The sequence below is a fragment of the Macaca fascicularis genome, chromosome 1 (genome assembly GCF_037993035.2).
Source record: "Macaca fascicularis isolate 582-1 chromosome 1, T2T-MFA8v1.1".
NCBI classification, from domain to species: Eukaryota; Metazoa; Chordata; class Mammalia; order Primates; family Cercopithecidae; genus Macaca; species Macaca fascicularis.
Window position 1 is genome coordinate 205,899,475 of NC_088375.1, and position 13,545 is coordinate 205,913,019.

At 58.0% G+C, this 13,545-nt stretch overlaps 2 protein-coding genes across 52 annotated transcripts in view; one reads left to right on the forward strand and one right to left on the reverse strand.

Annotated features, from left to right (window-relative positions):
* Positions 1 to 5,180: 5,180 nt before the first annotated feature.
* TMEM200B (transmembrane protein 200B) lies at positions 5,181 to 9,610 on the forward strand. 2 transcript variants are annotated; one of them, XM_065526385.2, is made up of 2 exons: positions 5,181 to 6,689; positions 7,208 to 9,610. In XM_065526385.2, the coding sequence occupies exon 2, from the start codon at positions 7,228 to 7,230 to the stop codon at positions 8,149 to 8,151; it is 924 nt and encodes a 307-aa protein (XP_065382457.1). In that variant the 5' UTR covers positions 5,181 to 6,689; positions 7,208 to 7,227; the 3' UTR covers positions 8,152 to 9,610. The 2 variants fall into 2 exon arrangements, with proteins under 2 accessions (XP_065382457.1, XP_015295073.3); XM_015439587.4 differs by having other exon boundaries at positions 5,181 to 5,218.
* Positions 9,017 to 13,545, reverse strand: part of EPB41 (erythrocyte membrane protein band 4.1) — a 232,990-nt gene continuing 228,461 nt past the window's right edge. For 43 of the 50 annotated variants that reach the window (XM_074014542.1, XM_074014591.1, XM_074014624.1 and 40 more), the window contains 2 exons: positions 13,265 to 13,369; positions 9,017 to 12,241 (listed from right to left, as the gene is read on the reverse strand). In XM_074014542.1, the coding sequence (XP_073870643.1) occupies positions 13,271 to 13,369 (99 nt within the window). In that variant the 3' untranslated portion in view covers positions 9,017 to 12,241; positions 13,265 to 13,270. The remainder of the gene's footprint in view (positions 12,242 to 13,264; positions 13,370 to 13,545) is intronic. The other 7 variants (XM_074014571.1, XM_074014538.1, XM_074014620.1 and 4 more) reach the window with 1 other exon arrangement.

The window sequence follows — 13,545 nt, forward strand, 5'->3', positions numbered from 1 at the left end:
ACCACACCTACTTCTGACCCTGGCTCCGCCACTGACCAGCTGTGTGACCACAGACAGGGCTGGACCTGGTGAAGCTGTTTCCACATGTGTGCTACAGGTGAGTGCTGCGCCAGGTTCACAGGATTGTCTCGCACTCTTTTTTTTTTTTTTTTTTTTTTTTGAGACAGAGTCTTGCTCTGTCACCCAGGCTGGAGTGCAGTGGCCGGATCTCAGCTCACTGCAAGCTCCGCCTCCCGGGTTTAGACCATTCTCCTGCCTCAGCCTCCCGAGTAGCTGGGACTACAGGCGCCCGCCACCTCGCCCGGCTAGTTTTTTGTATTTTTTAGTAGAGACGGGGTTTCACCGTGTTAGCCAGGATGGTCTCGATCTCCTGACCTCGTGATCCGCCCGTCTCGGCCTCCCAAAGTGCTGGGATTACAGGCTTGAGCCACCGCGCCCGGCCTGTCTCGCACTCTTAAGTGATGGGTACAAAGGTCCTGGTAGCCAGGGGCAGCTCAGTGAGATGGTGCTGTTCCTACTGTTATCCCTCTGCCAAAGGACTCAGGCAGGAGGCTGGCATCACAGGAGGGTCTCATCTCCTTGACCTTCCCAGCTTTACCCAGGCCCTGCCTCTGTGTCTTCTCTGGGCTACAGAGAGCCATGGAGATGGGGAGCTCATTCTTGCTCAGGCTTCCGCAGGAGCCCAGAGACATCCGTAAGGAGCCCAGATTCACCCAGGTCAGAGCTTTCATGCAGTGGGAGGAGATGGATTTGGGGTTCACATTTCAGGACCTTTGCCCTCTAAGATCCTGAGTCCCAAATAGGACTTTGTGACCGTGGGGCTTGAAGTCCAACTCCACCATTCCTTAGCTGGGTCACCCTGGGCAAGTCATTGCCCCTCTCTGGGTATTGATTCAGCCTTTATATAATGGGGCATTGAGACCAGGAATCTGGATTCTACTTTCCAATCATCTCTCCCTGACTCTGCACGCCAGTCGCACCTACGAAGGGCTCATGACAGAGGCAGGGGTGGCGAGAAGGGCTGGGACTTGCCCAGCACCCAGCAGACGACTCAGCAGCAACAGCGACACCAAGCCCCAGACTATGCTCTCCCCTTTGAAGCTGGGCTCCAAATTCTTAGTTGAGGCTGTGGTGTCTCTGGATAGGAGCCGTAAGGCACAGTGTCAGAGACCACCTTAGCAGCAGGCTGTGTCCTCCGAGCCCTCCCAGCCATCCAGAGACTGGAGCCCAGGCAGCCCAGATGGGATGTTCCTAAAGTGGGGATGGGAGAAAATGAATTTGCAGGCCCCACTGTGCCATGGCCCGGGGAGGGCGGACATGCAGGAGGCAACAGCCATTCCCTCTATGAGGTGGCTTTTGGAGAGGACATGGAGCCTCAGGTTGGCAGGGGCCTTGGGGTCACTGAATCAGGTTTCCTGCTCCCACAGAGAAGGTTAGGGGAGAAATGTTCACCCCCTGGTCCCCAGGGGACATCTCATCCAGGCCCCTCCAAATTCAGAAGTGGAGTCCAGGTCACACAGATGCCAGGGCAGATTCAGGAAGGCTCCTGGCCTCCTGGGAGCAATCAGTGCCCCAATATTGAGGCCACTAGCTGCCCACACAGCTGCACGTTCACAGGGTCTAGCCGAGCAGTCCTGGGGAAGGTCCCTCCAAACAGAAGTGGGCACTGATCAGCCTGGCCGTGCCCGTGGGCGAGTTGCTTTGCTTCTTCCCAGCCACATACGTGAACTGGGCACAGCACTGACCTCCTGTAGCTCTCAAGAGAATTAAACAGGACACCTGGGAAAGGGGGCCCTTCCCTCCTCTGTCACCCCAGTAACCCCAGGGAAGGTTTCTACCCACCCCCAGACACTGCCCTCTGTACCTGAAACGTCATGGTCAGAAGAGGGACAGGTGTTTACTGGAACCCACTTTGTGCCAGGCACTCAACATGTGAACCCTTTTTTTATTTTTTATTTTTGAGACCGAGTCTCACTCTGTCACCCAGGCTGGAGTACAGTGGTGCCATCTCGGCTCACTGCAACCTCTGCCTCCTGGGTTCAAGCTTATATACCTCTTCTGGCTCCAAATCCTTTCAGGCTCCATAGAATCCTTTCCTGGACAATAAATCTCCTTTGAAGAACTTATTTGTTTCCTTATTTGGTCATCTTCCTATTATACAAGCTTTTGTTTTTCCTTTTTAGACAAAGTCGACTCTGTCGCCCAGGCTGGAGTGCAGTGGTGCCATCTTGGCTCACTGCAACCTCCACCTCCTGGGTTCAAGTGATTCTCCTGCCTCAGCCTCCCGAGTAGCTGGAATTACAGGCACCCACCACCACACCCAGCTAATTTTTGTATTTTTAGTAGAGATGAGGTTTCACCATTTGGCCAGGCTGGTCTCTAACTCCTGACCTCAAGTCATCCTCCCATCTCGGCCTCCCAAAGTGCTGGGATTACAGGCATGAGCTACCACACTCTGCCCCTTTACAACATTTTTGAAACAGGATCTCACTCTGTCACCCAGGCTTTGCAATCATGGTTCGCTGTAGCCTCAAACTTCTGGGGTCAAGAGATCCTCCTGCCTCAGTCTTCCGAGTAGCTGGGACTATAGGCACGTGCCATGGTGCCTGGCTAATTTTTAAATTTTTTGTAGAGACAGGGTCTTGCTATGTTGCCCTGGCTGGTCTTGAACTCCTAGGCTCAAGTGATCCTCCCTCCTCAGCCTCTCAAAGTGCTGGGATTACAAGTGTGAGCCACCACACCTGGCCACATGTGAACTCTTACTTAACCTTCAAAACAACACTGCGGGGTAGGTATTATTTCTCCCTTTGTACAAATGGGGAGTCTGAGACAGAGATGAGTCCTTTCTCTCCTGCTGTCTGGGCCAGGGCACCTGGTGTGGAGATCAGGAAGGGATTCGGGCTGGAGGAGACACAGGCTGCATGCCCTCCTCTAATGGGGATGGCCAGCTGTGGGCAGACACTGTGCTGGGCACAGGGCTCCAGGGATGAGCAAGACAGACCCAGTCCTGCCCCTCAGAGTCACGGCCAGTGGGGACACAAGACAGGAAACAGACTCCACTCCCACTGGTTTCAGTTTGCAGGTGCACAGGGAAGCTGCTGGTGTCGTGAGGATGTATAACGGAGCAGGACAGCGGGTACTGACCTGGTCTGAAGGCTGGGGGAAGGCCCAGGGTCTGAAGGATGCCTAGAAGGCAGCAAGGGCACGACCAGGGGGTAAGTGTTCCTGCCAGGAAGCAAGGACCAACCAAGCCCCGAGGGAGTGTAAGAGGCTCAGAGCCAGTTTGTGGAGACAAAGAGAGATTTCAAACTCGATTTGGGGAGTCACTGATGGTTTTAAGCAGGGAGTGGCAGGCTCAGATTCAGAGTGGAAACCCTTGCTGCCTGTGCAGCGCACTGGGACACGGGGAGGCAGGAGACCATGGGCTCCCGGAGGAGCCTGGACGCCGGAGCAGCACAGTGGCCACGGGAAAGGGAGAAGGTGGCTGGCCCCAGATGAAAAGAGCAGGGCCCCAAAGGCTCTGTGTGTGGGATGAGAGGGGGAGAGGAAGGGGCCAAGGCTGACCCGTGCTTGGGTGGACAAAGGGCCCTTCACAGAGCTGGAGGCAGGGGATGATCGAGGGGCCCAGGGAGTCGGACCAGAAGCCGGGTTTGTTGTAGGAAGAGCAGTGGGCCGGGAGGGGCAGGCGTGGGGTGGGATTGAGGGGAGCCCAGGGGTGGGAGGTGGAGGTGCGACCGCGGTGGGGTCAGTGTGCCGGGAGTGGACGAAGGGGAGGGTCGATGGTGGCAGGGGTCCCAGGTAAAAGAGCTGGAGGGGGGCCCCGTGGAGCGGACCGAGACCTCAGGAGACTCCAGTCGGACTGGGGAGGCAGGACGGAGGCCCTGGCTTCGCTCTCGCACCCGGACTCGCAGGGATGAAGCCCGGGAGCCGAGGCTCGGTCTTCCCCACTGTGGCCCCTCTGGTCCGCCCGTGACCTCACCGACCCCCCGAGGGGGCTCTCAAGGAGGCTTGGCTCCCAAGAGCTGGGAGAGGGGGTCCCGGGGGCGCTGATGCACACCCAGTCTCCGCCGACCCAGAGGGCGGGCGCTCGGGTTCAAGGTCTGGCCTGGCCGTGCGGCTCTGGGACCCGGCTCCGCCCCGCGTCGGGGGGTGGCCTCGGCCCACCCCTTCCTCGGGTCCCCTCCCCGCCCGCGGCGCGCAGCCGGGTCTCATTAGCGCCCCTCCCCCAGGCCGCGCACCGGGGGTCTCCACGGCCGGGGAGAGGGGCGGGCCTTAATCAATCCTAGGCCGGAAATTCCTCCCGGGGGGCCCGGCCTGACCGCTGAGCCTGGAAATCGGCCGCCGCCTCCACCGAGCCCTCCCCGCGCATCATGGAAACTGGGCCGACCGCCGGCCGCCCTGGCTCCCCGGCTCTGCATTCCTGCCTCCAGGGGCGGGAGGGCGCGAAGGACCGGCTGCCCTCTTCGGGCTCGTCGGCGGGGTCGCAGCTCTCAGTGCCCTCCCCGTTATTGGGAACAAACCCGCTTCCCCACTGGCGAAGGGGCGCCTGTTCTTAGGGGTACCCGGCGGCACCTCCGCATCCCGTCCGGTCCGTTAAGCTACGAGGCCCGCCCCTCCCCGGGTGCTGCTTTCGCTGGGGGCTCGCGGAGTCGCCCCGGGCTGGCCTTGGCGTCTGGCTCTAGCCTCTCGGCATCTTGCGAGGCTGACGCCGTGGTGCCCATTGCACAGATGAAGTCCGCGAGGTTCAGCGACAGGAAGGGCTGCGGGGCCGGGGCAGAGCAGGGACGCGGGCCGCCTCCTCCGGGAAGCTCACCGGGAGCCTGGGATGAGGGGCTCTGGGAGGCGGGGGAGGACGTGCGGGAGTCGGAGCTCCTGGGTCCCGGGTCTCAGTTTCCCCATGCAGGAAGGGGGCGCCCTTCTGGGCCTTTGCGACCGATGTAAGCTGGGGGTGGGAGAGTGGGGATGGCAGGACTCGGGCCCCGGGTGACCGGAGTCACCAGGCGCGCACACGGCGCCTACCTGCGATTCTCCGACCTGAGCTGCCGCCTTTCAGCGGCAGTGGGGCCGGGCACCGCGCAGGTCGGACGGTCCCCGGGGCTGGAGGCGGGGCCGGGGCGGAGCCGGGGCCGGGGCGGGGGCCGGGCAGTGGAGACGCGGGGGGCTCGGGAGCCTTGGCGCGCGGATTGGGACCCGGACCCGCGCGGCGCTGCGGCGCCAGGTGAGCCGAGCTGGGGTCCAAGGGTCCGCACTCCACTTTTCCCAACTTTTCGTTTGGTTCCTCCCTCGGTCAGGGCCCCTGGGGCGGGAGCGCAGCCCTCCCGTTCTCCTAGGCGGGAGTGTGGACGCGGGCGGTGGCGGGACCCTGGAGTCCTGGGTACTCGGCCTCAGCAGCTTCCGTCGGGTTGTGCGCTGTGTCCCCGTTTCCGCCTCCCTGGTGTCCCCAGCGTCGGCCCACTCCCTCCACGGCGCGGGGTCTCTGAGCGTGTCCCCATGTCCCCACTCTGCTTGTTTTCGCCTCCCTCGCGGCAGCGACGCGTGAGGGCTCTGGGTGACCTTGCTGGAGCCGGGGCTGGGGGCGCCAGCTTTGGCTTGAAGCGGTGATCGCTCCTCCGGTTGCGGGTTGGGGAAAGGGCTGCAAACTCAGAGACAAGGAGGGGATGGGCCTCGCTTCCTCCCGGACACTCCCGTGGCTGTCCTGAGAGGGGCCTAGGGCTGGGGCCCCGGAGCCCGGCGTCGGACCTGGCAGAGTCCCCGCCTAGTGCGGGGTCGGGCAGGCTCCCCGGCCTTCCTGGGCCGTAGTTGCAATCTGTGAAACCAGGCTTTGGACGCGGGAGAGTGGCGGCTCCCTGCTAGGCCCCGGCCTTGAGCGCACCGGTCGGAGGCAGGGATGGGTGTCCTGCTTTGAGCTTCGGGGTGCAGATGGGGTGTGGGTGGGGGAGCAAGGCTGCCTCCCCGAGGTTTCGGCTACGGGCTCCAGCGCGGTGGTTTTTTAGGAAGCGGACGCGGGCAGTGAGGACGACCCTGGACAGCTAGGCCCTGAGCCTCCTCTCCTGAGGCCTGGGGCGCCTGGGCGGGGGCCGCGTCTTCTCCCTCACCCTCCCTTTCGTGGGGGCCACACCGCACGCAGCTCGGCTACTCCTGCTGGAGCCGGGATCCAGGCCACAGGCCGCAGGCAGGGCGCGGCCAGCAATCCGGAGAGCTTAAGCTGTGCGGCCCGGATCCCGAGGCGCAGGGGCGGTGCTGCTCTGGCCGGGCCACGGGCCACGGAGGCCTCGGGCGGAGGAGGCGGGAGAGGAGGCCAGGCGGCGGGAAAGGGGGATGATTCATCCGGAGGAGCCCGAATTGGAAACGCCGCAACCTGGGAACAGCCTTGCCCGGGCCGACGGGAGAGCCGGGAGGGCATCCGTCCCGGGGGGCCCAGCGCCCGGCACCGGCACCCCCGCCTCCTGCCGTGGCCTCAGCCCGGCCGCTGAGGGAGGGAGAAGCCTCTCATGCGTGGACTTGATGGAAATCTTGGGCAAAGTCGGCGCCGCCTCTCCTCTGTCTGGCTGGTCTTGGTCCGAGCGGTCTTCCCGGTGTCTAGCTCAAGTCGCTCCTGCTGCAGCTTCGGTGCCGGCGGAGGAGGTCTGGAAGGAGGGGGCGGGCAGGGAGAGGCTGGAGCTGGTGACGCCCCCTCCTCCCGCGCTGCGGTATGTAAAGCGCAGTAGGGGGGAGGTGGGGCCCAGCTAGCGACCCCTGCGGACCTGGGAGGCCCGAGCGCCCCCGCCCCCTTTGCTACGGTGCAGCCACGTGCGGGGGTGGGGTCGAGCCTGGGAAGTACTTACCTTGGAGACGCGGCTGCTGGGGGCCGCGCGTTTCCCGAGGCCCAAGACCCGCGGGCTTGCGAACCGGACACAGGCGGCAGGAGACTCTCAGCCCGGGATGCGCCAGGGAGCAGCCTGCGCCCTCCTCCCTCCTCTCCGCCCGCGGGCCGGGCCAACTCCGGCTTCTGCCGCGCGTCCCTGGCTCGGAGCTCCGCTGCGGAAAACCCGAGCGGGGGCGGCTCCCCGCCTCGCCGCCCGGGAAATTCCGGGGGTGGCCGCCAGGGATCTCCAAGCGGCCTGGGCTGGGCGGCCGGAGCTTCCCTCCCGGATTTGCGCCCCGAACCTGGCGCCCTGAAGCTAGAGGCCCGTCGGTCCAGTCCTTGCCTCCCATCTTCTCTCCGCAGAGCGCCCAGACGACAGCGAGATGACAGCTGGGAGCCCCGAAGAATGCGGGGAGGTGCGGAGGAGCCCCGAGGGCCGCGTCTCTCGCCTGGGCCGCCGCCTGGGCCGCCGCCGGCGCCCGCGCTCCCCGCCAGAGCCTCTGCGGGTGCGGGCGCGGCTGCGGCTGCGCTCGCCGTCGGGGGCGTTCGCGGCGCTGGGGGCGCTCGTGGTACTGGTGGGTATGGGCATCGCTGTGGCCGGCTACTGGCCGCACCGGGCCGGGGCCCCGGGGTCCAGGGCCGTCAATACCAGCTCGCCTCAGCTGAGCGAGCTGCGACGCGAGGGTCGCGGCGGGGGCCGGGCTCACGGCCCGCACGAGCGACTGCGGCTCCTCGGGCCGGTGATCATGGGTGTCGGCCTGTTCGTGTTCATCTGCGCCAACACGCTGCTGTATGAGAACCGAGACTTGGAGACGCGACGGCTCCGCCAGGGGGTGCTGCGGGCCCAGGCGCTCCGGCCCCCCGACGGCCCCGGGTGGGACTGCGCCCTCCTTCCCAGCCCTGGCCCTAGGACTCCCCGAGCCGTAGGCTGCGCAGAGCCAGAAATCTGGGACCCGTCCCCGCGTCGGGGTACTTCACCCGTCCCGTCAGTGCGGAGTCTGCGTTCAGAGCCTGCTAATCCTCGCTTGGGGTTACCTGCCCTGCTCAACAGCTACCCGCTGAAGGGCCCCGGGCTGCCCCCACCCTGGGGTCCACGGACGCAGACTGGCCATGTGATCATCACCGTGCAGCCCTCTGGCTCCTGCATTGAACATTCCAAGTCTCTGGATCTGGGCCTTGGGGAGCTCCTCCTTGGGGCCCCAGCAGCTCGGGACTGTGCTCACCGAAGCTGGCCACGGCTGGACCGCCTCAGTCTTGGGGGCTATGCCAAATTGGGAGGAGGAGGGGACTTGGGGGCCCGGGTCTGAAGAGGGGGGAAAACAGCCTGCTCTGAGGCTGCAGCATGGACCATGCTAATAGGACCAGAGGATCAGGAGTCCCAATGTCTAACAGATGTTTCAGTCACATCCCAGGTTAGGGATGGATGCTCTGACCACAGCAGCTGTGAAGGGCATCCTGACCTGCATGTGGGCAGAGAAATGCCAGCTGCACCAGGGCTCAGTGAGCTGGAGAGGGTGTGTTTCACTGTGGAGTGTGGAGGACTCGCCTCAGGAATTTCTTCAGCCTCTGTAAGTGGCCTTAGCCCTAAGGGGGCTGGAGGTCCAGGCCAAGGTGACTGGGAGATGTACCCGGTGTCTTGGCAAACCCAAGAAAGTGGTGGGCAAGGGCCCCTAAGACTGGGAGGTAGGGTGGGATGTTGCAGGCTGGGGCAGGCTCCCTCCAAGGCGGCACTGGTGATGGAGTGGGGCCTCTGGGAAGATGGACCATGGGGTGAGACTCTCCACTGCCATCTGGGACGGGGACTGGGGCTTGAACTCCTACCACCTCAATCCCTTTCTTCCCTCAGCTATCTGGGGTACACCCCTCTAGAGCTACACTACTGCCAATGCCTTCATCCTGAGGTCTGGGCCCTTCTGCAAACAAGTCTGAGAAGCCCCTTCTCTCCTTCCTTTATCGTGGCCTATGCTGCAGCGTCTCACTGCAGCTGGCAAAAGGCATTGGCCAGTTCTCAGAAATCCCTTTACCCAACGTTGAAGCTGCATTTTGGTCAATGTGGGTAACTTACTTTAGAAAATGGCTTGAGTTTAGGTCTCCCCCACCCATATTTAATTTTTCCCAAGTTGCTGGTAGAAGAGAAATTTAAAAGTGGATCAATCCTCACAGAGTCAGTTCTTTTTGTTGTTGTTTATTGAAAAAAATGCAATACAAGAAGCAAGACCAAACACATATCTAAACACTACAACCACTTCTCCTACTACAAAAGGCCAAAACAGCAGACTTGATTATTGCCTGTGTAGTCTAAGGATTCTGCCAATCTGATTCTGCTGCCAGAGTTCCTATTTTTTCAAGAAATGTAAACAACTACTTGATATGATTCATAATTTTTTAAAAATTTACAAAGCTCCTTCATTTTTGTCACCAAAATAATACATTTGAGAGAGATTTGTGGAAACAACCAGCCTGGGGCTGAGATCCTGGGCAGAAATTTCCCGTGAGCATCAAAGGGCATCATTTAGGCCACAGCTCTGGCTCCGTTTCCCGAGGTCTGTTTTCTCCTCACCCCCAGCTGCCAAGCATCCCCCCAGCACACACTGATGGGCCTGGGGGAGGGGTATAGGTCACGATGCCCTGAAAGGTCCCGCAGTTAGGCTCCCTGAGCCCTCGGCTTATAAATACAGGTTTGCTTTGTGGGTGGGTGCCAGAGTCCTCACGTGGCTTGGGGGAAATCTTTATTTCTCAAATGAAAATAAAATTGCAGCAAGAGTTGTTACTGTGGTGTGTCTGAGTCACTTCAGGAAAACTGTTGCCAAGTTCCTGACCCTGGAAATGTAATTATCTTCCCCTCGTCACCATTTCTACCTGGACAGAGTCTGTTTTTCTTCACACAAACACATACACACAACTGCAGAAAGAAAAAAAATCCAAACAATTGCCAAACCCTAAGAACTGTTGCCAGAGATGGAGGAAAGGGGAAGAGGCCTGGAAGGACACCCATCTTGCTGGGCTTGTCCAAATCTATGGCTTCTTAGAGCCTGAAAGGCATTAGAGCTCTTCTCATCCAATTTACAGACAAGGAAGCCGAGAGAAGTGAGTTGGTGACAGAGTTGAGGGAAACGTTTAGGCCCCTGATGAATGGTCCTGTGCTGTGAAAGCTGCCACACTGTTCTGGATCGCACAGAATATTCAGTGTGTTAGTTTTTAAAGGGACACTCAGTGCCCCTCTGCCTTTTCCCCATCCTTTTTGTTCCACAGGTCTGGGAGCCCTGGTAGCTCTTTCTACAGGCCATCTGGCTGTCAGGCAGTGGCCATGCACCACGTGTTTGTTTGATGGAAGCTGCATTTCTCACTTGTCACCACTCCTGGCAATATGGCCAGGCTTGGGCACTACCCCAAAGCCCCGCCTTTCAGACCCTCTGCCCACAGCCTGTTAGTTTGTTCCTGAGATAGGACAAGCTCTTTCCCCCAAGCCTGTCCCACATCCTACCTGGGCTCTTTCCCTCCCTCCTGTTGTTCATGTCTCACATGGGTACCAAAAGAAAAATGCATACACCCAAAATGAGTTCAAACCAGCCAAAACAAAACCCAGGCAGTGGAGACTTTGGACGATGTTGGGAGAATCAGCTTTAGACATTTATCTTGCTCACTGCCCTTGAGTCCCAGTGACTGCTGCCCAATACCCACTGTCAATTTTAGGAAGTTCACTTCTAGCCTGGAACTGGGATTCTAAGAAGCCTCCAGGCCAATATATTTGTGGGAAGCAGCTGAAAGGTTAGAAAAGTTCTGTTGAATAAAAATGCCCCAAATCGGCCGGGCGCAGTAGTTCATACCTATAATCCCAGCACTTTGGGAGGCTGAGGTGGGTGGATCACCTGAGGTCCAGAGTTTGAGACCACCCTGGCTAACATGGTGAAACCCCGTTTCTACTAAAAATAAAAAAATTAGCCGGGCATGGTGGTGCGCACCTATCATCCCAGCTACTTGGGAGGCTGAAGCAGGAGAATTACTTGAACCTGGGAGGTGGAGGTTGCAGTGAGCTGAGATCATGCCACTGCACTCCAGCCTGGGCAACAAGAGCAAAACTCCATCTCAAAAAAAAAAAAAAAAAACCAAAACGAAAAACAACTATGCCCCAAATCCTTACCAGGAATTAGGGTATTATCTTTACCAAAAAAAGAAAAACTAAGCCCCAAACCCACCACAAAATCAAGCCTTCAAAACCTGACAGACCTCAGCTGGTGAGTGGGAACGAGCAGGGCTGGGGCTTGTACCCTTTGCCATGTGGTGTCTTGTGGGGAGGATGGCTCCTAAAAGCCAATTCCTTGCTCTAGAAGGGTGTCCTCAGGCAGGTTCCTGTTGAGAGAAGAAAGGTCAAAAAAGGAAAACCCACAACCTCTTCTCTGAGCCACATTCCTTGTCATTTGGGATGAAAGAAAGGCCCAGGATCTGACAGAAGTAACCCCATTCCCCTGTGTGAAGTGTACACTCTCAAAACTAGAAAACCTTATTTTAAAAACCTCATTAACTTTCCTTCCCCAAATCACCACTAAAAATGTTCCATTAGAGCTTTTGGCCCAAAGTGCCTATTTTTCTGTGAGATTTGGTCTCCTGAGATGGGAGCTGGGGGAGCACTTAGCTGAGCCACTGCTTCTGATGAGGTAAAAGGGTAGCTGGAGAGGTGAAGGCCACGGATATGTTCAAACATTCACAGTATCAGATATCTGAAGCAACTTATGTCTTCGACCCAAAGAAGCTCCAAAAAGAAAGCAGGAGGGAGAGGAGAAAACAATACTACATTCTCAGCAGAGGGCTCTGCCTTACCAAAACCACCCGCAACAAAGGAACGGGGGCCTCGTTCCGAGGTCTGTGGACCAGGGCTGGTGCCGACTGGCGTTCTGATACACTCACATCACTGGCTCTGAGAAAGGGCTGGTTCATGAAGTTTCTGCTGTCATCCAAAGGGGATAAGACTAGGGAGAAATGCGGAAGTCCCACTAAGCTGGCTTTGGCCTCCAACACAGCTGACGAGTCCTTGGAGGATTTCCCGAAGAATTCCGTGGACCCTGTCGTGTCTGTTGGGGTTGGAAATAAATGGGCAGAGGCTAGGCTGAAGGGGTTACAAACCACCTAATTAAAAAAACCCAAAAACTCTTAAAACAGTCCATAGAGTGAAAAGTTGAACAATTCTGATGTCCTAATATAGAAAAAGCTCTTCAAAAGGATCAGTGAGATCTAGAAGAATCTCTTGGTATAAACTCCCAATAGAAAATGAAATTAATTTTCTAGTGATTTAGAATAATCTTTAAAGTCTGAAGTCTGACTATGGCAGGTTAGCTTCTTTATCATTTTGCTGGTTTCTCTTGGACGGGAGAAGGGCAGAGAGTTGGGGTAGGTTAGTTCCTAGAGGAAACAAAGAAGCAAAATTTAAATCCTGCAAAGGAAAAAGCTTCCCAGTCCCATTGCCAAGTTCCCGTAGCCATCAGTGACAACGGGGATGTGAGCAGCTTTACAGGGCCCGGCCCCACCTAGTTATACTGGTGGCTTCTTCAAGTCATTTGTAAATTACTTTTAGGCATGAATTTATCTAGATCCCTGGTTCCCAAAAAGCAGCTTCCCTGCTCCCAGCTCTTTACTCTGGTCTCAGAGCTTCAGCCATTCCCTCCCTGCTCTGCACGCCCACCCATCTCCAGACAGCCTGGTCCTGCTCTTCTTGGTTTTGTTTTCCTCTGGCTCTCCCAGGTTCTCGCTCAAAGACACCTGTGACTGGCTGGGCGCGATGGCTCACCCTGTAATCCCAGCACTTTGAGAGGTCGAGGCGGGTGGATCACCTGAGGTCAGGAAGTCGAGATAAACCTGGCCAACAAGGTGAAACCCCGTCTCTACTAAAAATACAAAAATTAGCTGGGCGTGGTGGCACATGCCTGTAGCCCCAGCTTCTTGGGAGGCTAAGGCAGAAGAATTGTTTGAACTCGGGAGGCAGAGGTTGCAGTGAGCTGAGATCATGCCATTGCACTCAAACCTGGGCGACAGGTTGAGACTCCGACTCAAAAAAAAAAAAAAAAAAAAAAAAGAGACTTGAGACAGCAGCGAGCAGAGCAGTAGAGAGAAGAGAGGGGGAAGGTGAAGTGGATTTCCAGCAGGATGCATGAAGACTCAGGACAGGAGGTGACTGGGGGCTTATACCCAAGTTTGGGTCCCTCCTCTTACCCAATACTGCTGGCACTGTTACAGGCTGCTTTAGTTGGAGCTAAATACTTAATAATTTCCTATATCTTCCTCATCAGCCTCTCCTTTGCCTTTATCAAGTCCCAGGGTGGACACCTCTTTGGGGGGATGGGCTCCCAGTGTGTCTGAGGGTCCCATCCAGAGCCCTCTCAGGCTGGGACAGTGGGCCCCCTCAGTCCCAGCAGGAACGCCCAGTACCTGAGCTCATTCATCAGCAATTTCGGTCTCCTGGTGGACGACCACCTTGGTCACTGACATGTCTGGGTGTTGCTCCTTTGCCTCCTTGATGGCTTGTACAAGAACCTACAAAAGACAGAAACAAGGGCCATGAGGCAGAAAATAGCCTGACAGCAAAGGAAGGCAGGGGTCATCATTTCTCTGATGTTCTGACAAATCCAGTACTCCCGTTTGCAGTACCAGGGCAGCTTTGGGCTAAGCCAAGCTGATAATTACCTTACCCACCCTATCCTGCATAGGGA